Genomic DNA, 23,916 nt, shown 5'->3' with positions numbered 1-23,916 from the left:
CTGGTATGTTCCCAACCACTGCAATTAATTTGTGGCTGAGCTCCAATAATATTATACCTACTATTTTCCTGTAAGTGTGCACTTGCACTCTCTCTTTCCTTAACACTGGATTGATGTTAGCATGGGTTCCCACCACATTGCTTACACATCCATGAGTGAGAGTGAGCAAGGGAGTTGCATACTCTTGGAAAAATGGTAAGGAATGGGAACAGACAATAAGGTCCCCTGTCTTCCCTTCCTCCTCCCAGGAATGCCACTCTTCCTGATCAATCATTAATTCCTGCTTTCCAACATTTATCCTCCCTCCATTCATATACCATTGAAACTGATCTAGCCCCTTGCCAAAATCCTGCTTTTCCTCATTTTCAATGCTATTCTGATCACATCCTCATCTCCCCCAGGCATGGAGCTGTTTGAGGAGGCCCTCCAGAAGTGGGAGCAGGCCCTCAACATCATTAATGCGTGTATATGGGATGCGAAGTCAAGTGCAGGAGAGCGGAGTATAATAAACAGGCGCACTTTAATACCGGTTACCAAATGACTGCACATAACACATACAAGTGCCAAAAACACGGTCTAAAACAAAACGCCTGACAATCATCCACGTAACAAATAACAATCACTCACAAATACAACATGGGAACAGAGGGTTAAATAATAAACAAGTGATTGGTGAGTGAAGCCAGGTGTGATAAGACAAAGACAGAACAAATAGAAAATAAAAAGTGAATTGGCGGTGGTGAGAAAGCCGGTGACGTAGACTGCCGAACGTCGCCCGAACAAGGAGAGGGACCGACTTCGGCGAAAGTCGTGACAACATCCGTCACCGCTCTCACTCCAACGCTTCCAATGCCAGTACAAACCTGGCCCTGGAGGGGGCGGCGGCTTGCCCCGACCTGCCCATGGTACGCCACAGGACTATCTCAACGGTACGCTACACTTTTTTATTTTCTGTATTTTATTTAATTTGTCCTTTATTTAACCACATGAGTCCCGTTGAGATATGAATCTCTTTCTCATGGCCTAAAGGAAGCCGCACTCTCACAAATTGTGATTTGAATTAATCAGTGACTGTAGTGATTTTTGTTTGTTTTCATGGTTTCAGTCCGAGTCGCGTAAAAAGGTCTTTGCCGAGAAGTTGGAGACCCATCTGCACCGGGCCTACTACCTACAGGAGGACTTTGGCACCACCCCAGATAGCCTGCTGACAGACTTTGGTAATTAGCATGCTACACACATCTGTTGATTTTCTTTGTGGACGGTAGCTGTAGCATTAGCTATTAGAATGCTGCTAACATTCACCTACTTATTTTCTGCATAGATAGTAGCTTTAGCATTTAGCCATAATGAGTCATTTAGATGGTGTAGTCCTTGAGTTTTGGCACAGACTGTTTACTTTGTTGTCCTGCCAGAGAGTGAGGGAACGCTCATTCTGACAAACTTGGACAGTAGAATGTACGAAGACAACACCACTAAGAACACTTCGGGCGATTCCTTCTTCTCAGCGGCAGAGGTTGGTTTCTCTTTCTTTCTCCATCTCTCTCATTCACTCAGCATCTCTCACGCACGTATTCTCTCACTCAAATTCACACACACTTCCTTACACTTCCTTTCTGCTATACACTCACAGTCCATCATGACTATCATGTATCCTATGTATCCTCATGACTATCATGTATCCTGTGATATTAACACGTGTGCTAAGGAATGTGCCTTTCCATCTCTTGTCCTCTGTGCAGTTGTTTAACCTGCTATCTCTGGATGAGGATTGAGGTGTACCATTCTCTGAGGCCCTCTGCTCTCTACGACGAGGCCATGTCACTAGTCCAGGATGGCAGCGTGCCCCGTCGAGAGCTCCGGTAAGAGCTAGTAGCTAAGTACTAGACCTGATTTCAAATAGTATTTTTTGAGTGCTTAATTAAAGTGATAGATTTGGAGAGGGTTTGTAACTTCTGGGACTATTCTGTAGCTTCCATTGAGCCGAAGGCAAGATCAATCAAGTGCAAATACTATTTGAGTACTGTTACTCACAACTAGGGCTGTTCCGGTGACCGTATTACCGCCACACCAGCGGTCACGAGTCATGAAGGCAGTACTCTGTCCTTCTAATCACTCTGACTTCAATGCAAATGCATGGGCCCTCAGATCCTCAAAAGGTTCCACAGCTGCACCACTGGTTGTATCACTGCCTGGTATGACAACTGCTTGGCCTCCGGCCGCAAGCACTACAGAGGTTAGTGCGTATGGCCCAGTACATCACTGGAGCCAAGCTTCCTGCCACCCAGGATCTCTATACCAGGTGGTGTCAGAGGAAGGCCCTAAAAGACTCCAGCCACCCTTGTCATAGACTGTTCTCTCTGCTACCGCATGGCAAGGGGTACCGGAGCGCCAAGTCTAGGTCCAAGAGGCTTCTAAACAGCTTCTACCCCAAGCCATAAGACTCCTGAACACCCCCCCCCCCCATATTTTACACTGTTACTCTCTGTTATTATCTATGCATAGTCACTTTAATAACTCATGTACATATTACCTCAATTACCTTGACTAACCGGTGCACCCGCACATTGACTCTGTAACGGTACCCCTTGTATATAGCCTCGCTATTGTTATTTTACTGCTGCTCTTTAATTATTTGTTACTTTTATTTCTTATTTTTTAAGGTATTTCATTTGTTTTTATTGTATTGCCCCCTCTTGGGGCTAGGGGGCAGAATTTTCACTTTTGGATAAATAGCGTGCCCAATTTCAACTTCCTGTTACTCATGCCAGGAATATAAGATATGCATATTATCAGTAGATTTTGATGGAAAACACTCTGAAGTTTCTAAAACTGTTTGAATCATGTATGTGAGTGTAACAGAACTTATGTAGCAGGCAAAACCCCGAGGACTAACCATTCAGAAACATTTTTGAGGTCTCTGTCTGTTCAGTGAGTTCTCGTTGGCAAATTATATTTCTTAGGAACTAAGAAAGTTTGATTTTTATATCATTTTTAAAAATTTGCCACGCTGCATTTTCCCTGTTTTTTTGCCAAAGCGGGATGCGACTGTCCCGCCTATCCGTAAGAAGTTTTAAGGGCTTGTAAGTAAGCATTTCACTGTAAGGTCTACACCGGTTGTATTCGGCACATGTGACAAATAAAATTTGATTTCATTTTTGCTCGTAAGCAGGTAACAGGAGGATAGAATTATTGTCAGATTTGCCAAATGGAGGGTGAAGGAGAGCTTTGTATGTGGAGTAAATTTGGTCTATAGTTTATTTTTTTTCTTTGGTTTCACATGTGGTAGAGATGAGTTAAAATTAAAGTCCCCGGCCACTAGGAGCGCCGCGTTTGGATGAGTATTTTCTTGTTTGCTTATGGCCTTATACAGCTGGTTGAACGCGGTCTTAGTGCCAGCATTGGTTTGTGGTGGTAAATGGACAGCTACGAATAATATAGATGAGAACTCTCTTGGTAGATCGTGTTGTCTACAGCTTTTCATAAGGTACTCTACCTCAGACGAGCAATACCTAGAGACTTCTATAATAATAGACATTGCGCACCAGCTGTTATTGACAAATAGACACACCCCGGGCCTCGTTTTACCAGACGTAGCTTCTCTGTTCTGCCGATGCATGGAAAATCCCGCCAGCTCTATATTATCAGTCGTTGTTCAGCCACGACTCGGTGAAACATAAGATATTACAGTTTTTAATGTTGCGTTGGTAGGATTGTCTTGCTTCTATATCATCCATTTTGTTTTCCAATGATTGCACGTTGGCCAATAGAACGAATGGTATTGGAGGTTTACTCACTCGCCTATTAATTCTCAGAAGGCATCCCGACCTCCGCCCCCTTTTTCTCCGTCTTTTCTTCACGTAAATGATGGGGATTTGGACCCATTCCTGAGAAAGCAGTTTATCCTTCGTTGGACTCGTTAAAGAAAAACCTTCCTACAGTTCTACGTGAGTAATCACTGTTCTGATGTCCAGAAGTTGTTTTAACCATAACCAGAAGTTGTTTTTACCATAAGAGATGGTAACAGCAACATTATGTCCAAAATAAGTTTAAAAAAGAAGTTACAAACAACGCTAAAAAACTAACAAAATAGTTGGTTAGGAGCCGTAAAACGGCAGCCATCCCCTCCGGCGCCATTCTGGTATAACATAAGGACAACTCAGTAGGCTATTCTTTTCTTCTGAAATAGACAACATGTTCTTCATATCATGCTTCTTTAGACCTGTCTAAAATAAATCATGGATTTATTGTGAAGGTGTAGGCTGTATTACATGGATTTATTGTGAAGGTGTAGGCTATATTACATGGATTCATTGTGAAGGTGTAGGCTGTATTACATGGATGTAATAGACTTTTTAAAATGTATATGTTCCAAAGGGCTGCATCAGTGGCTTGTAGGCTATGAGTGGAAGCCAGGAGATGCTACATGTGTTTATGTTAGTTAACAGTCAATTACTGAGACTACCGAGACCGGCAGTTATTTGCTTGACAATCACCAGCTGATGAAATTTCGTGACTGCCACAGCCCTACCAACAACCATATACAGTGGGCTCCAAAATTACTGGCACCTGACTGGCAATGCACAAACCATGCTTAAACAAATATAAACAATATTTTTATAGAGATAAACTCAAAATGTGAGAAACACTGTACTTTCAAAATGTTTCAGTGGAACCAACCAAAATAATTTATTGATTTAATTAAAAGTCAATGTCCTCCAAATCAAGGTTTCACAATTAATGGCACCCTTAAAGATTATTGTAAATAACATCTACCAAAATTAAACCACAAATTAAATTCCACTTATTTAAGTCTTAAGGAACTATATTGAGCCATTACATCACTTTCTGTTTCACTAGGGTGTAAAAATGAGGTAACACACATGCAATATCCATTTGTCATCCAACACCATGAAGAAAACAAAAGAACTGGCAGTTAAAAAGAGGCAGATGGTTGTAGACCTTCATAAATCTGGTAATGGTTACAAGAAGATCCACAAACGATTGAATATACCACTGAGCACTGTCAGGGCAATTATTATAAAATTCAAAAGATATGGAACAGTTGAAAACCTCATGGGTAGAGGACGCAAATGCATTTTGCCCCCCAGGATAGGGAGGAGGATGGTGAGAGAAGCAACAAAATCTCAAAGAATCACTGTGAAAGAATTACAGGCCTTGGTGGCGTCTTTGGGTCACCAGGTTTCAAAATGCACCATCAGACGCTACCTCCACATCCACAGGCTCTTTGGAAGGGTTGCCAGAAGAAAGCCCTTAATGACCCCAAGACATAGACGCAAGCGCTTGGAGTTTGCCAAACGTCATTTAAATTATGACTGGAAGAAGGTGCTCTGGTCAGATGAGACCAAAATTGAATGTTTTGGTCAGATACAGCATCGGCATGTTTGGCGTCGAAACAGAGATGCATACAAGGAGAGGCACCTCATACTCACGGTGAAATATGGAGGGGGGTCAGTGATGTTTTGGGGCTGTTTTAATTCCAGAGGTCCAGGGGCACTGGTTAAGATTGATGGCATAATGAATTCTACCAAGTATCAGGCAATTTTGTCTGACAATCTGGTTGCCTCTGCCAAAAGGCTGGGACATGGCCGTAGGTGGACTTTCCAACAAGACAATGACCCGAAACATACCTCAAGATCCACACAGAAATGGTTCTGTGACAACAAAATCAATCTCAGTCGCCGGACCTCAATCCAATCAAAAACCTGTGGGCTGAGTGGAGAGGGCAGTTGATAAGCGCAAACCCAAGAATGGGAAGGATCTTGAAAGGATCTGCATAGAGGAATGGTCCAAAATCCCTCCAGATGTGTTCCTTAACCTTGTCAAACATTACAGGAAAAGACTCCATGCTGTTATTCTTGCCAGAGGTGGTTGCGCTAAATACTAAATGATGAGTGCTTCTACACCTGCATTGCTTGCTGTTTGGGGGTTTAGGCTGGGTTTCTGTACAGCACTTTGAGATATCAGCTGATGTACGAAGGGCTATATAAATAAATTTGATTTGATTTGATTTGAGTGCCAATAATTATGAAACCTTGATTTTGGTTAAATTTATTTTGTATTAAATCATTGAATGATTTTGGTTGGTTCCATTGAAACATTAATAAAGTACAATATTTCTCACATGTTGATCTTTTGAGTTTCTCTATAATTATATAGTTTTTTAAAAGTATTGTTTGTGCATTGCCAGTCAGAGGTGCCAGTCATTTTGGAGCCCACTGTATTTCCGACATAAAACAAACTGATATCTATTGCCGTTTCATTTTCTCATCTTTCCGCCTTCATCGCCCCTCAGAACTAAGCTGCTAGAATGCTATGGTGATCAGGGCTTCCTAGCCAAGCTCCATTGTGTGAGACAAGCTTTCCAGGTCTGAAATGCTTACTGAAGATGATTTATTGGTATTTATAAACTGGGTGGTTCGAGCCCCGACTGCTGATTGGTTGAAAGCCGTGGTATATCAGACCGTATACAACGGGTATGACCCAAAAATATGTTTTACTGTGCTAATTACATTGGTAACCAGTTTATAATAGCATTAAGGCCCCTCTAGGGTTTGTGGTTGCGTCGTGCCAAAGAACAGCCCTTAGATGTGGTATGTTTGCCATATACCACACCGCCTCGTTGCCTTATTGCTTAAATTGACAATGTTACTATGGATTTGATGTGACCAATATGGGTCTTTGCTGAAGTCCGCAGTAGTCAGTTGTTGTTTTCGACAGGTTCTGTTGCTGGACGAAACTCACCGGACGTTCTTCATGGAGACCGGCAAGCAGAGGATCACAGGACTCATGACCAAGGCAAACATGGTGACAATACTCACCTATATCCGTACCGATACATGCACTACGTGACCAAAAGTATGTGGACAACTGCTTGTCGAACATCTCATTCCAAAATCATGGGCATTAATATGGAGTTGGTCCCCCCCTTTCTGCTATAATAGCCTCCACTCTTCTGGGAAGACTTTCCACTAGATGTTGGAACATTGCTGTGGGGACTTGCTTCCATTCAGCCACAAGCATTAGTGAGGTCGGGCACTGATGTTACGCGTTTAGGCCTGGTTCGCAGTCGGCCTTCCAATTCATTCCAAATGTGTTTGATGGGGTTGAGGTCAGGGCTCTGTGCAGGCCAGTCAAGTTCTTCTACACCGATCTCGACAAACAATTTCTGTAGGGACCTTGCTTTGTGCAAGGGGGCATTGTCATACTGAAATAAAAGGGCCTTCCCCCAAACTGTTGCCACAAAGTTGGAAGCACAGAATGGCTGAAATAGCCGAAGCCACTAATTTGAAGGGGTGTCCACATACGTTTGTGTACATACTGTATATATCCTTACCCCAAAAGCCCTGTATCTTCACTATCTCTCTGAACATGTTTGTTACTTTTTAACACAGTATCTCCAGTTGTAACTTCATTGTTTTGTTCCCCTTTGTTCCCTGTAGAGTCCCAAAGCCTTCCTGGAAGCGTATGAGGACATGCTTCTCTACACCCAGAGAGAGGAGACTTGGCTGGTCAGAAAGATGGATGGAGCTAGAGGGTTGAGGGGTGAGACATTTTAAAAAAAAATCCTCAAACATAAATGAAAGTATGTAGAGTTTCTAGTAATTCTTTCATAAGATAATTATAGCTAGAATCAGTGTCTATAAATCCCTCTGAGTAGATTGACTAGTACGTGACAACTCATGAACTCTCACACTTTACATGTGGTGTAGAGCTGGGCCATATTCATTGCACACCAAACAACTAAAACAGGGAGGGACTACCTGAACTTATTTTCTACCAATAAGAAATGCTTGTTTTGCTATTGTGTGCACTAATGAATATACAACCCAGGTGTATTTGAAGCCCCTGACCTCGTATGACCTATGACCTCTGCCAGGTGGTGGTAATGAACTTCTTTGACATTGTGCTGGACTTCATCCCAATGGATGCCTTCGAGGACCTGGAGAGCCCACCCTTGTCCGTGGTGGACGTGCTGAGGAACTGATGGCTCTCCGACAGCTTTAAGGAGACATTGAGACCACACACAGAATCTCTCATACACACACTCCTATAGCCATCAAGCTATATTGATCTTATCAGGCTTAATAACAACTGTAATACAAACATAACATAATTACACAGGCTGACATGCTGGACAACAGGGTCTATTGCATTCACTTCAACTATACCTTTGGCAAAAATATCCTGAAATGTAATAAATCATGCATTGTGTGTGTTTCTCAGGCCCTGGCTACTGCGTGCTGGTCCGTTCTGAAGGCCAAGAGGCATCTGCTGATGGTTCCAGATGGCTTCATCTCCCACTTCTACGCCATATCAGAATACGTGAGCCCTGTCCTGGCCTTTAGCTTCCTGGGTCTCAGACAGCACCTCAGTGAGGTCTGCACCATCTTCAAGGTGGGAGTTTTAATCTGGACTTTTCCCCCTGACCTTTTGTCCCTGATTTATCTACTACCAGTATTTAAAGGTCACACATCACTTTGTTTTTTCATTTTCTGCTAATTTGCTCTTTTACTCATGATTTTGCAAGGAATTTCATGCTTGTGCTTTGTCTGTTTGTCCTGGTGTTACCTTGATTCTTGCATAGAGCTCACCTTAAATCACAAATTGAATCAAAGTGATCTCTACAGCGTTTTAATCTCTGGGATGCCTTAATCTCTCAAGTATTGTAATTCCTGTAGACAGTGTACCCAGATTTTCAGAAGTGAAATGCATGTGGAAAACAAACTAGATTTTTCTTAGAAATAAATTATGCATTGCTCAATGTACTGAACTCATGGAAAGACTGCATCGACTGCATATCTCACTCTCTCTCTGCTATGCCACAGCAACAAATAATGCAGTACCTGAAGGACATGTTTGACCATGTCAATGTCACCTCAGCCCAGTCTCTGGCCGAGGACCTCCTGAGCCTGTCCCACCGCCACAGCGACATCTTGCTTGGCTACCTGGGCATCGACAGCCTGCTGGAGCCCTACCTATATGCTGAGCACTTGTTGGCTGCTTTTCCTTCACTCTGTGGTCTAACTCATCCCAAACAATCTCAATTGGGTTGAGGTCGGGTGATTCTGGAGGCCAGGTCATCTGATGCAGCACTCAATCACTCTCCTTGATCAAGTAGCCCTTACACAGCCTGGAGGTGTGTTGGGCCATTGTCCTGTTGAAAAACAAATGATAGTGATCTGGCCGTGTGGTGCCAGACAACAACCCTTTCCCTCAAAGTGTTCAAGACAAAGGAGATAATTGTGGACAACAGGAAAAGGAGGACCGAGCATGCCCCCATTCTCATTGACAAGACTGTAGTGGAGCAGGTTGAAAGCTTCAAGTTCCTTGGTGTCCACATCACCAACAAACTAACATTGTCCAAGCACACCAAGAAAGTCACAAAGAGGGTACGACAAAACCTATTCCCTCTCTGGCGACTGAAAATATTTGGCATGGGCCCTCAGATCCTCAAAAGGTTCCACAGCTGCACCACTGGTTGTATCACTGCCTGGTATGACAACTGCTTGGGATGGTGAGAGAAGCAACAAAATCTCAAAGAATCACTGTGAAAGAATTACAGGCCTTGGTGGCGTCTTTGGGTCACCAGGTTTCAAAATGCACCATCAGACGCTACCTCCACATCCACAGGCTCTTTGGAAGGGTTGCCAGAAGAAAGCCCTTAATGACCCCAAGACATAGACGCAAGCGCTTGGAGTTTGCCAAACGTCATTTAAATTATGACTGGAAGAAGGTGCTCTGGTCAGATGAGACCAAAATTGAATGTTTTGGTCAGATACAGCATCGGCATGTTTGGCGTCGAAACAGAGATGCATACAAGGAGAGGCACCTCATACTCACGGTGAAATATGGAGGGGGGTCAGTGATGTTTTGGGGCTGTTTTAATTCCAGAGGTCCAGGGGCACTGGTTAAGATTGATGGCATAATGAATTCTACCAAGTATCAGGCAATTTTGTCTGACAATCTGGTTGCCTCTGCCAAAAGGCTGGGACATGGCCGTAGGTGGACTTTCCAACAAGACAATGACCCGAAACATACCTCAAGATCCACACAGAAATGGTTCTGTGACAACAAAATCAATCTCAGTCGCCGGACCTCAATCCAATCAAAAACCTGTGGGCTGAGTGGAGAGGGCAGTTGATAAGCGCAAACCCAAGAATGGGAAGGATCTTGAAAGGATCTGCATAGAGGAATGGTCCAAAATCCCTCCAGATGTGTTCCTTAACCTTGTCAAACATTACAGGAAAAGACTCCATGCTGTTATTCTTGCCAGAGGTGGTTGCGCTAAATACTAAATGATGAGTGCTTCTACACCTGCATTGCTTGCTGTTTGGGGGTTTAGGCTGGGTTTCTGTACAGCACTTTGAGATATCAGCTGATGTACGAAGGGCTATATAAATAAATTTGATTTGATTTGATTTGAGTGCCAATAATTATGAAACCTTGATTTTGGTTAAATTTATTTTGTATTAAATCATTGAATGATTTTGGTTGGTTCCATTGAAACATTAATAAAGTACAATATTTCTCACATGTTGATCTTTTGAGTTTCTCTATAATTATATAGTTTTTTAAAAGTATTGTTTGTGCATTGCCAGTCAGAGGTGCCAGTCATTTTGGAGCCCACTGTATTTCCGACATAAAACAAACTGATATCTATTGCCGTTTCATTTTCTCATCTTTCCGCCTTCATCGCCCCTCAGAACTAAGCTGCTAGAATGCTATGGTGATCAGGGCTTCCTAGCCAAGCTCCATTGTGTGAGACAAGCTTTCCAGGTCTGAAATGCTTACTGAAGATGATTTATTGGTATTTATAAACTGGGTGGTTCGAGCCCCGACTGCTGATTGGTTGAAAGCCGTGGTATATCAGACCGTATACAACGGGTATGACCCAAAAATATGTTTTACTGTGCTAATTACATTGGTAACCAGTTTATAATAGCATTAAGGCCCCTCTAGGGTTTGTGGTTGCGTCGTGCCAAAGAACAGCCCTTAGATGTGGTATGTTTGCCATATACCACACCGCCTCGTTGCCTTATTGCTTAAATTGACAATGTTACTATGGATTTGATGTGACCAATATGGGTCTTTGCTGAAGTCCGCAGTAGTCAGTTGTTGTTTTCGACAGGTTCTGTTGCTGGACGAAACTCACCGGACGTTCTTCATGGAGACCGGCAAGCAGAGGATCACAGGACTCATGACCAAGGCAAACATGGTGACAATACTCACCTATATCCGTACCGATACATGCACTACGTGACCAAAAGTATGTGGACAACTGCTTGTCGAACATCTCATTCCAAAATCATGGGCATTAATATGGAGTTGGTCCCCCCCTTTCTGCTATAATAGCCTCCACTCTTCTGGGAAGACTTTCCACTAGATGTTGGAACATTGCTGTGGGGACTTGCTTCCATTCAGCCACAAGCATTAGTGAGGTCGGGCACTGATGTTACGCGTTTAGGCCTGGTTCGCAGTCGGCCTTCCAATTCATTCCAAATGTGTTTGATGGGGTTGAGGTCAGGGCTCTGTGCAGGCCAGTCAAGTTCTTCTACACCGATCTCGACAAACAATTTCTGTAGGGACCTTGCTTTGTGCAAGGGGGCATTGTCATACTGAAATAAAAGGGCCTTCCCCCAAACTGTTGCCACAAAGTTGGAAGCACAGAATGGCTGAAATAGCCGAAGCCACTAATTTGAAGGGGTGTCCACATACGTTTGTGTACATACTGTATATATCCTTACCCCAAAAGCCCTGTATCTTCACTATCTCTCTGAACATGTTTGTTACTTTTTAACACAGTATCTCCAGTTGTAACTTCATTGTTTTGTTCCCCTTTGTTCCCTGTAGAGTCCCAAAGCCTTCCTGGAAGCGTATGAGGACATGCTTCTCTACACCCAGAGAGAGGAGACTTGGCTGGTCAGAAAGATGGATGGAGCTAGAGGGTTGAGGGGTGAGACATTTTTAAAAAAAATCCTCAAACATAAATGAAAGTATGTAGAGTTTCTAGTAATTCTTTCATAAGATAATTATAGCTAGAATCAGTGTCTATAAATCCCTCTGAGTAGATTGACTAGTACGTGACAACTCATGAACTCTCACACTTTACATGTGGTGTAGAGCTGGGCCATATTCATTGCACACCAAACAACTAAAACAGGGAGGGACTACCTGAACTTATTTTCTACCAATAAGAAATGCTTGTTTTGCTATTGTGTGCACTAATGAATATACAACCCAGGTGTATTTGAAGCCCCTGACCTCGTATGACCTATGACCTCTGCCAGGTGGTGGTAATGAACTTCTTTGACATTGTGCTGGACTTCATCCCAATGGATGCCTTCGAGGACCTGGAGAGCCCACCCTTGTCCGTGGTGGACGTGCTGAGGAACTGATGGCTCTCCGACAGCTTTAAGGAGACATTGAGACCACACACAGAATCTCTCATACACACACTCCTATAGCCATCAAGCTATATTGATCTTATCAGGCTTAATAACAACTGTAATACAAACATAACATAATTACACAGGCTGACATGCTGGACAACAGGGTCTATTGCATTCACTTCAACTATACCTTTGGCAAAAATATCCTGAAATGTAATAAATCATGCATTGTGTGTGTTTCTCAGGCCCTGGCTACTGCGTGCTGGTCCGTTCTGAAGGCCAAGAGGCATCTGCTGATGGTTCCAGATGGCTTCATCTCCCACTTCTACGCCATATCAGAATACGTGAGCCCTGTCCTGGCCTTTAGCTTCCTGGGTCTCAGACAGCACCTCAGTGAGGTCTGCACCATCTTCAAGGTGGGAGTTTTAATCTGGACTTTTCCCCCTGACCTTTTGTCCCTGATTTATCTACTACCAGTATTTAAAGGTCACACATCACTTTGTTTTTTCATTTTCTGCTAATTTGCTCTTTTACTCATGATTTTGCAAGGAATTTCATGCTTGTGCTTTGTCTGTTTGTCCTGGTGTTACCTTGATTCTTGCATAGAGCTCACCTTAAATCACAAATTGAATCAAAGTGATCTCTACAGCGTTTTAATCTCTGGGATGCCTTAATCTCTCAAGTATTGTAATTCCTGTAGACAGTGTACCCAGATTTTCAGAAGTGAAATGCATGTGGAAAACAAACTAGATTTTTCTTAGAAATAAATTATGCATTGCTCAATGTACTGAACTCATGGAAAGACTGCATCGACTGCATATCTCACTCTCTCTCTGCTATGCCACAGCAACAAATAATGCAGTACCTGAAGGACATGTTTGACCATGTCAATGTCACCTCAGCCCAGTCTCTGGCCGAGGACCTCCTGAGCCTGTCCCACCGCCACAGCGACATCTTGCTTGGCTACCTGGGCATCGACAGCCTGCTGGAGCCCTACCCCAAGGAGATGCAGCAGCCGGCCCCGGCCTCTCCAACCACCCCTGAGACATGGGTAGTGTTTAGTAGGGAGTAAATGTTATAAAAACTGAGTGAAGCGGGGAGGTGAATTACCATAAGCCAAAGCGATCTCCTCTTGACTATCATTCCGACACCCTTGGGCAAAAGAACTTGCACTGAGATGTGATGTTATTGTCTGCTAAAGGACCTCCTTGCTTCTGTCTCAATCAATCGATCATCCATTCATTTCATTTAGCGTATTTATTATGATAGTGCTAGGAGCCTGATTGATGAAAAGTGTTGTGACGTTGTATTAGTTAATGTGACGACTGTTGCTCATCGAATTATTAAACGTTTCTAATTGCGTGATTAACTGAATCAAGCAATTATTAACTCATTAACCTGGGGCACCATGGGAAAATACGTTTTTATTGAGTCTCTATTTCCCAAATTAACTCAAAGAATATCCGAATATCGATTTTACAACAGCCGCTAATTAATCAGTTACCTCTACAATCTCGTTCTGAACGTCGTACCTAGTTAAGAGGCAAGGTCTAGATTTTACTCAAATCCAATTTTAGACAACTAACTTCACATTTAATCTTTACCAAAACATTCTCTTTGATTTGGACATTTTCCATACAACGTACAATGTATAAACATCAAACATATACTAGGCAAACTGTTGACGTTACAATGTTTTCGTAATAACGTCATCTATTAACCTTTAATAACAAAACAAAAATGACATACATTTTCATATTCCATCTATCGTCATGACCACAAGCTTGATTTTTCTTAGAAATAAATTACATCTCATGATGACATTGCTCAATGTACTGAACTCATGGAAAGACTGCATTGACTGCATATCTGACAGAAACCATTGTTCCAAAGTCCCTTTATTTCATGTTTAATGTTCTGAGGCTGGTTCTCCATAGTAACAGGACAAAAGGAATTTGTCTGTGTCCTAAGATTTACCAGGGGCATGACGGGTCATAAAACCCCCAAATCTTCAGACCCCTAGATCTCTCCTCTTCTGTTGGGGTTGAGAGATAATCTGTAGGGTTGTGGTCTCCTGTAACCTGACCTAGTCATGACAGTCCCCCTCTGGTAGGTTCAACTTGGAATGATTCTGCATGTTGCAACCCACCATAAGAATGACCATCGGATGTCCTGGTTTGTGGATCATCATAGCAGTTCCCCTCCCCCCTTTGGTGGTTCACCCTGGTAGGATTTCCGCAAGCTGCGGACCACCACCAGAATGGATCTGGGAGGTCCGACAGTGGCTCTGTGTTCCGACCCGTTGTCCGGTTATCCCGGCTAGTGGATCTAGGCAATAACTTGGCAGACGTTAATAACGCACAACACTCAGGCAATACATCATTACATTTCTTCCCCAAACGAGCGGCATTGGGGCTCTACTGCTTCCTAAGTGTCAAAGGCAATTAAACAAAAAATAATGGAAGAAAAACATAAAAAAATGCTAAATGTGTCTACCACACCTTAATCATCTAATTTGGACTATGTTCTATATATGTCCAAGGTCTTGGCTAAATGACTCTATCATGGCATTGTCTCTAATGTGATCCTACTTGCAGGTGGGTAGTTAAGGCACTTGGAAAAACTTGGCCCCTGAAGGCCAAAGCTTACATTGGGAACATTACTGGGCTGACCTAGCAAGTTCGGGAGAGGAGGCTGGGACTGGGCCCCCTAAGGGGGTTTCAGGATCTATTGCCAACTTTCCAAAAATCGGGATCTCTTCCGTCCCACGAGTGATCCTAGTATAAGACCTCATTAGGTCTTCCATTGCACGTGTGCGCCTGTGTACGTAGTAGGTGCACACGCCAAGGGAAATAAGACCAAGGATCATGTTAACAGTCAGGATACTGTCCGGCACCGTCCAAGAGCGGGTGAAAAGACCAATCTTTTGGTCTGTAGTCAGTCAGGTCAACTAAAAGTGCCTCATCCAGTACGCTAAGATCAACAGTCATGGGTCCCTCATACTGGATTTGGTTTTGAATGGCTTGTGGTAACTCAAGGGAATGTTTAGGAAAAGTGTCCAGCATTTCAATCTCTGTGTTTATCCTGTCGTCAGGAAGTTGGTATAGAGCGAGGTCGTATATGTGAATAATCGCCCCCTCTGATGGAGTCATGGCGTTCGTAAGTCATAGTGGCGGACGCGGACAGTGTATTGACCAACCATCGGTTCCCTGTTTGGTTGCTTCTTTCTACCCTGCCCGAGCTCCTAGGGTGGTATGCGATGTGGAGTTTAGCTTTGACTCCCAGAAGCCTCCACAGTTCGGTCATTACAGCTGCCGAAAAGTGGGTTCCTCTGTTGCTGTCCATGGTTTCTCCTGGCAGGCCTAAACGACTGAAAACGTGGTTTAGTGTCACACTCTGACCATTATTTGCGTTGTTTGTGTCTATGTTATGATGCTTGTTAGCACAGTGTTTCTTTAGCTGTCACGCTCGTCTTGTTAGTTTGTTTGTTTGTTTTAGTGTACTTCGTGTTTTTTCGTCCGTTCATTAAAGTATGCATTCACACCACGCTGCGCTTTGGTCTCCTCAATACGACGATCGTGATATTTAGCAAAAGAACGGCCGTGGTTTCCGCTGTGTCATTGGTCGCCGGCAGGCACTCCACCCACTTTGTGAATGCGCAAGTCACTGTGAGGAGATACTTGTTGCCTCTGGCCGACCTGGCCGACCTTGCTGTCAGAATCGACATCCAGCCTGAACGTTGATGTGTCGTCAAGTGGCAATACGAGAGTTAGTGCGATTGCTTTTGACTGACAAGTAAACAGACTACCTCCCTCTCCATCTAGGTCTAGGGAGGACGGAAGAGGCCCAATCCATGGGAACAATCAGTTCAAAATCATGGAAGGAGTAATTGATCAATGTTCCTAGCTGAGTGTGCCGAGAAATGGAAATATCCGCTTGAGTCAGATTTTGTACCAGGAGGTAAGTGGATCTAGCGGTTAGTTCCAACAGCGGGTTGCCATTGATAGTTAGCCCCAAGTCGAATAGTTGCGGAGAGGGTTGGAAGAACGCAGTGTTGCCTTCCATCCGGTGTCCGGGCGCCAGGTTCAGTCTTACAGAAACCTCTGTGGTTCTTGCCGGAATCAACATAGCACCTTGCAAGCTTCAGGAATAGTCTGCCCGGATGCCATTTGCACCGGGTAGAATGACAAGGCATGTTGGTTTGGCTGCACCAAAGACCAAAGAACTTGGTGTATGGTATCGAGTTTCACACCCAATCTTACCAAAATGTCTGCTCCCACATAGACTGTATGTGACCGGATTTGATTGGTTTTCCAATCCATTAGTGGTACCAAACGGTCAATTAAATCGATCCCAATCAGCATCCGTTCAATTTCGATGCTAGTCACATACGGGGTGGATCAGTGACACACTTTCGAAGTTGAGTTTAAGTAGGAGACGTTTGGTTAGGGACGAGGTAGCTTGAGTGAAGCCTCGAAGGTATCTCAATGCTCCGTTTTCAACCAACGTTTTGCAGGGTCCACTGCCCTTTTTAGTTCATCCAGCAAGGTTTTGGATATGAGGGAAATTGTCAAACCCGAATCTATCAGAGCGTGACAGGTCACAGTCCTCCAGGACTGTTCTAAGGTATGGCCTGTTCGAGTTGGTTTTTCTCGTCATATCCCCATCTAAATGGAGTGGGTTGGGAGAACGAAGCGGTTTGTAATCTGTGTCGATTTCCAAGACGGATAAGTCACCTACGTGACCCAGTAGGTCCTCTATCGGAATGGGAGAGAAATCGTCTGTTGCAAAGCTGCTTATCTTGTGCATCTCCACATCTGTATCCAAGTCTGTAGACAAAACCTGCAGGCTTGTGTCTAGAACGAGTTGTGTCTGGACAGGGATTTGAGTAGGGGCGGGGGTAATGGAAATGTTTGCGTCATCTCGAATTGCATGAGTTTCGGCGGACTTGGTTTCCAACGATTTTACGCCTAGTCATGATGACTTATCCTTGTACTCTTTCTCAGATTTCTTACGATGCAGCACATCTCTTATCAGAGCTTTTAGATAATTTCGGTTAGCGTTTAGATCATTGTTGAACACTTTGTTGCCCTTGTTACGCTTGTTACCCTTAGGTCCTGACCCTTTGTGAGGGTTAGGCGCAGGGGCATATCGGCTAGGTTGATCTCTGCGGGACCTGTTAGATTGGGGACGTTCATCGTGGCTATTGTTACAAGGGGGTTGTCGGGGTGGTGGTTACTTGGTAGCCACCCCCTTTGATCGTCATCTTTTACCGCACATGTCCCCAATGCAGCACCTTCTAATTCGAGTGATGGTTCACGCCTAAGCTCGAAAGTCGAGGTGTCCGGGCTCTTAGCCCGGTTTGCTTTTGATGCTTCGAAAGCGATGCTTGCAAGTTCTCGGAGCGTCGAGATTGGCAACCCAACGTGGGCAGTAGGGCCCAAGTAGTTACTGAAGTTGGGAGACATGTTTGACAGGAACAGTTGTTTAAATGGCAATAGATCTTCCATTCCAGCTTCAGTGAGCATGCCAGAGTAAGCTGAACGAAGCCGGTGATAGTAGGCTTGTGGATGTTCATTTCGAGCTTGTCTGATATTGTTAGCCAACGAGCTATCATGTTTGCGAGTCGCAGAACCACTGAATTCTATTTTCAAAACCGTGGCAAGTTTAGCATAGTCGTTTTGCACTTGTTGCTCTTGTAGTCGGATGAACCTTGTCACGTGTCTGTTGGACGTTCGCTTCAAAAGGTAGAGCCTGTCTGCATTCGTAGCATTTGGGTAGCCATCCAAGGCGTCCTCTATGTCTGCTAAGAATGTCTCAGTGTCGTTTGGCTTTCCTGGAACGGGGTCAAAGAGGTGGAAGTTTTTGACGATTTTGTCAAGGCGATCCCCGCCAAGTGCGGGGATCATAATGTGTAATGTATGTAATGTGTAATGTTTGTGTTTTTGAGTTAGAGGCTGCAAACACGATTTAACTCAGTTTGTAAACGTCAATGAATCATCAAAACTGGGTCAGAAATGCGAGTTGGTCATTACTGAACTTGCCAAAACAGATATAATTCATTAAATTGATTTTAATGAGCATCTGCCCTCTCCCGTGGGGAATTGTGTGCCGAAAGGCCAAGAGGAAAAGTCAAGCTGTGGTTGTGTTGGCAAGGAGGCCCCAATTCACTGTGGGCCGAATGGCCAAGAGAAAGAGACTGAAATCTCCTGTCATCTACATTCCCTCAGTCTCTGAGCTCCGGGCGTGAGCTAGGTTGCTTGGTTTGGTTGTCCCGCGATAGCTCGTGACTGTTCTGGAGTTCCTCCAGATGATACCTAAGGGTGGTGTTCTGCTGCATCGCAGAGTCCACCTGGGAGTGGAGGGTGTGTATTTTAGACACGTAGGTGTCACCCTTGCTCCGCTCGGCCTCATACTTATCTGTCATGGTTTGCAGTGAGAGGTCTCGAGTGTGGAGTGAGAGATCCAGTGATGCGATGTCCTCCTTTTGTTTAGAGGTCACCTTTTCCAACTTTCTCACTTGGTCTTTCTCATCCTTCATTAAATCAGCGACTTCAATGAGTTCTGCTGTTTTGTCCTCCAACTTGGTCATTGTGTTCATTAACTGATCGTCTTTGGTCTGCAGCTTTTGGAATAGAGCATTATTGCTTTGAGTGGTTTCATTCACAACCGCTTGCAGGGCATCAAGTTGCTTGCCCCGGTTTCTAGCTAGCTCGTCAGATTCATCTAGCTTTGCGTGGACTTCATCGTATTTAGTTTTGGCTAAAACGAGTTGTTCCTTTAAGAATACGGACTTGGTCAAGAGTTTGTTCGCGTTCTTTGTTATAAGTGTTAGACAGATCTTCCAATTTATCTGTCCTCACACACAGTTCCTCGGCTAGCAGTAGCTACTCCTTTTCGGCTTTCGATGCCAGCTCCCTGGTTCTCTCCACCTGTGCCTTGAACTCCCTTCATGCTCGTGCCTCTGCTGGGCACTGAGGTACTGGTGCACTGTCCATCTCTGCTGGTGGGCATAGTTGAGGGCTAAACTGGAGAGAACCTTTACCAGGCCTCCGCCTGATAGTCTATTTTGAAGGGCATCTGTCGCAATGTCTGCATTTTTCTCGCTTATGGCATCGAAATCTAAAATTTCCAGCCCCTCGGCATAGTTAGGATTTATATCGTTGCTGAGGTCAGTGATCAATCTTTCCGTGGGTGGAGGTCCACTGATTAGAGGGGAAATGGGTGGAAACCCATTTGATGGATTGCTCATTGTTATGATTATCAGTTATTTCAATTTATGTAATGTTTGGGTTTTTGAGTTGGAGGCTGCAAACACGATTTAACTCAGTTTGTAAATGTCAATGAATCATCAAGACTGGGTCAGTAATGCGAGTTGGTTATTACTGAACTTGCCAAAACAGATTTAATTGATTAAATCGATTTTAATGATAAATCTAACCTGTATAGGCTATTTGGGAATTTTAACTTTAATTCACCTGAAAGAGTTGCTATCTCTAAGTTAACGTTGAAATGTTTAACTATGTCTCATTGGTTAGAACACATTAATTTGTGTATTATTCCAATAATCAACCTGGAAAGGTAGTGTAGCTGTAACGGTTCTCTTGGGGTGAAGTAGAGGCGGACCAAAACGCAGCGTGATTATATTGATTCATGTTTTTATAAAAAAAGATAAACACGAACACTACAAAACAATAAACGTGGAAAACCAAAACCAGCCCTGTCTGGTCTGGTGCAAAACACAGAGACAGGAACAATCACCCACAAACACACAGTGAAACCCAAGCTACCTAAGTATGATTCTCAATCAGAGACAACTACTGACACCTGCCTCTGATTGAGAACCATACTAGGCCGAAACATAGAAATACCCAAAACCTAGAAAAACAAACATAGACTGCCCACCCAATAAATACAAAACAAAGGAAATAAAGGTATGAACGTGACAGTAGCAATTTAATGTATGTATTAAATTGAATGAGCCAATGATATCCAATCAGTTGAGACTGGTTAGATATCGTACAGCATAACCTGAATTATTTAAAAATAATTACTAGTGATTCTTCACAATTGGACAGGGGCACAGCTTTAGTTTGTAGAAGTGGGGTGGACATAACTTGGCGGGGTGTCTGGGGATCCTCCCATTTTTGGAGGCATCTAAAGATAATTTCCTGAATTGTCAGACCACATAATTTGACCCATGACCCACAACAAAAAGTAAGCAAATATACCCACAGTCATCATGCTACTGTAGGTAAAAGACCATTATTAAATGTTTAAGTAATAAGACTGAACTAAATCATTCCACCTTTTAACCAATAGCCTAATAAATGAACAAACCTTACAAATAAAGTACAAAGACTTCACTTTTGATCTACTTTATTAAGACGTCCTCTATATAACATTTCAGCCAGACCGCCTAGCCAGCCTAAGCGGCCTGTACGCCCGACCCCCACCAGTCTAGTCAATAACTCAACTCTCTCCCCAACACCAGCAAGCAAACAAAAACAGGGAGAATCTGTAGACATGCTGCGATAAAAGAACATACTCTTTACCAGAAATCAGCCAGCCTTCAAAATATGTTCCCTTTTATGTTTCTCACCTCCAGCAGAGTAAAAACATTTCTGAGTGCATGATATTCAGTTTAACTGGCATATACAGTGGGGCAAAAAAGTATTTAGTCAGCCACCAATTGTGCAAGTTCTCCCACTTAAAAAGATGAGAGAGGCCTGTAATTTTCATCATAGGTACACTTCAACTATGACAGACAAAATGAGAAAAAATCATCCAGAAATCACATTGTAGGACTTTTTATGAATTTATTTGCAAATTATGGTGGAAAATAAGTAGTTGGTCAATAACAAAAGTTTATCTCAATACTTTGTTATATACCCTTTGTTGGCAATGACAGAGGTCAAACGTTTTCTGTAAGTCTTCACAAGGTTTTCACACACTGTTGCTGGTATTTTGGCCCATTCCTCCATGCAGATCTTCTCTAGAGCAGTGATGTTTTGGGGCTGTTGCTGGGAAACACGGACTTTCAACTCCCTCCAAAGATTTTATATGGGGTTGAGATCTGGAGACTGGCTAGGCCACTCCAGGACCTTGAAATGCTTGATTTTCTGGAATTTTTTTTCTCATTTTGTCTGTCATAGTTGAAGTGTACCTGTGATGAAAATTACAGGCCTCTCTCATCTTTTTAAGTGGGAGAACTTGCACAATTTTTATCTGACTAAATAAGTTTTTTGCCCCACTGTAGTTCTATGGATGGTTTTTACATTGCAGTCATTTATGTCTGAGATTATATGAACATAACTGGGCATTCTAACATATCTGTATTTAGGTCTAGTGTGATTGAGGCAAAAATAGCTAAAGTTTATGAACTAGCTAGCTAACATTAGCAAACCTTTGGCTAGCTCTAGCTAATGGTATAATGGTATATCAATTTACTTCTGTTGAAATGGGAAACAAAGACTACAAAACATTTCCATACACACAACAGCTGTTACATACTGCTACCTGACAGATAGCCATAGGCTAGCTAGAGCTGAACTGGCTGTGGTAGTTATTAGCTAGCTAACTAGCTGTTAGTAGTTCATTCACTTAAGTCGAGAGGGGATGAAACATTGGATAACTTAACACATCAGTTACACTACTAGCTCAGCACTGCAAAGTATTTTTCTTCTGTCAAACAGCAGTTACCTTGCCAGCTAGATCAGTCAACTAAAGAGTAGCCAGTTTCTGCTCTGCTTGCTTGTACAACTCAGAGAAAAAGCGCAAGTACACTGACAGCAGCTCCCTCTATTAATCTCTCCCATACTGGTCCTATACACCAGCCTTTCAGAAGCTTTGCCTTCACACAGCCTGTCCGCACGTTCTGTTTTGTCCTTGCATTTCAGCCAGAAAGCAGCCTACCCGACAGCTCTGAGGCATCCGCATGGTCCTAAAGCACACTGGTGCCGCATTTTGTATCACAGTGCAATGATAAAATTGGGGGGGACAAAAAAGCAATTTCAGAATGTGGGAGGGGGGTCATTTTTTATTTTATTTAACTAGGCAAGTCAGTTAAGAACAAATTCTTATTTACAATGACGGCCTACCAAAAGGCAAAAGGCCTCCTGCAGGGAGGGGGGCTGGCAAAAAAATAAATGTATATATATAGGACGAAACACACATCAGGACAAGAGAGACAACACTACATAAAGAGAGACCTAAGACGACAACATAGAAAGGTAGCAGCACAAACCCCCTGTCCGGGGGTGTCCTCGGAGTGGGCCACAGTGTCTCCTGACCCCTCCTGTCTCAGCCTCCAGTATTTATGCTGCAGTAGTTTATGTGTCGGGGGGCTAGGGTCAGTTTGTTATATCTGGAGTACTTCTCCTATCCTATTCGGTGTCCTGTGTGAATCTAAGTGTGCGTTCTCTAATTCTCTCCTTCTCTCTTTCTCTCTCTCGGAGGACCTGAGCCCTAGGACCATGCCCCAGGACTACCTGACATGATGACTCCTTGCTGTCCCCAGTCCACCTGGCTGTGCTGCTGCTCCAGTTTCAACTGTTCTGCCTTATTATTATTCGACCATGCTGGTCAGTTATGAACATTTGAACATCTTGGCCATGTTCTGTTATAATCTCCACCCGGCACAGCCAGAAGAGGACTGGCCATCCCACATATGCTCTCTCTAATTCTCTCTTTCTTTCTCTCTCTCGGAGGACCTGAGCCCTAGGACCATGCCCCAGGAATACCTGACATGATGACTCCTTGCTGTCCCCAGTCCACCTGACTGTGCTGCTGCTCCAGTTTCAACTATTCTGCCTTATTATTATTCGACCATGCTGGTCATCTTGACCATGTTTTGTTATAATCTCCACCCGGCACTGCCAGAAGAGGACTGGCCACCCCCACATAGCCTGGTTCCTCTCTAGGTTTCTTCCTAGGTTTTGGCCTTTCTAGGGAGTTTTTCCTAGCCACCGTGCTTCTACACCTGCATTGCTTGCTGTTTGGGGTTTTAGGCTGGGTTTCTGTACAGCACTTTGAGATATCAGCTGATGTACGAAGGGCTATATAAATAAATTTGATTTGATTTGATTTGTATAAACATTATTGGGCACAGACAACAGCACAAAGGACAAGAAGGTAGAGACAATTCATCACGCACATCATGTCCCGCCTGTCTCCAGTGAAAGTTGCGAACCTGTGATTGGACAAGACTCGAGCAATAGCACTATGATCATTGGGCGGATTAGATTATGCTGAGCCTGGGGCCCTGGGCAAGGCCTGTCACATCATCCAGCGAAAGGGGGCTGGGAGGTGCACCCTTCCCAAATCGAACAATAATCTGCACCACTCTGTCATTTTGTCAACAAGGCAGCATGGTGCATCCTACAGAAACATACATCACTTTTCCATGTAATAAATGTTTCCACATAATAACTTGTTTTCATTACCAAAAGCAACCCCTTTTGCATTGGAAACACAGAATCCTTGTAATTATGGCGCTTTCATGACA

General features: G+C 43.5%; 1 protein-coding gene and 1 pseudogene across 1 annotated transcript; both read left to right on the top strand.

Moving 5' to 3' along the window:
- The first annotated feature begins 121 nt into the window (after positions 1–121).
- Positions 122–12,416, top strand: LOC139387792 (mitoguardin 2-like; annotated as a pseudogene).
- LOC139388379 (mitoguardin 2-like) lies at positions 11,150–23,859 on the top strand. Its single transcript, XM_071134998.1, has 5 exons — positions 11,150–11,236; positions 11,872–11,974; positions 12,309–12,826; positions 13,258–13,461; positions 22,868–23,859. Exons 3-5 carry the CDS (start codon positions 12,560–12,562, stop codon positions 22,907–22,909), a joined length of 513 nt encoding a protein of 170 aa, XP_070991099.1. The 5' UTR covers positions 11,150–11,236; positions 11,872–11,974; positions 12,309–12,559; the 3' UTR covers positions 22,910–23,859.
- The last annotated feature ends 57 nt before the right edge of the window (positions 23,860–23,916 follow it).

The sequence above is a fragment of the Oncorhynchus clarkii genome, chromosome 29, assembly GCF_045791955.1.
Source record: "Oncorhynchus clarkii lewisi isolate Uvic-CL-2024 chromosome 29, UVic_Ocla_1.0, whole genome shotgun sequence".
NCBI classification, from domain to species: domain Eukaryota; kingdom Metazoa; phylum Chordata; class Actinopteri; order Salmoniformes; family Salmonidae; genus Oncorhynchus; species Oncorhynchus clarkii.
Note: the sequence above shows the minus strand (reverse complement) of the source record. Positions and strands in the feature narration are given on the sequence as shown.

What these genes read in the sequence shown, in the direction of transcription:
- LOC139388379 (XM_071134998.1), top strand. Translation starts at nt 12,560, where the DNA reads ATGCTGGACAACAGGGTCTATTGCATTCACTTCAACTATACCTTTGGC. An exon ending in AGGTCTGCACCATCTTCAAG is followed by an intron (nt 12,827 to 13,257) that starts GTGGGAGTTTTA and finishes GCTATGCCACAG; the next exon opens with CAACAAATAATGCAGTACCT. An exon ending in CAACCACCCCTGAGACATGG is followed by an intron (nt 13,462 to 22,867) that starts GTAGTGTTTAGT and finishes TCTCTCTCGGAG; the next exon opens with GACCTGAGCCCTAGGACCAT.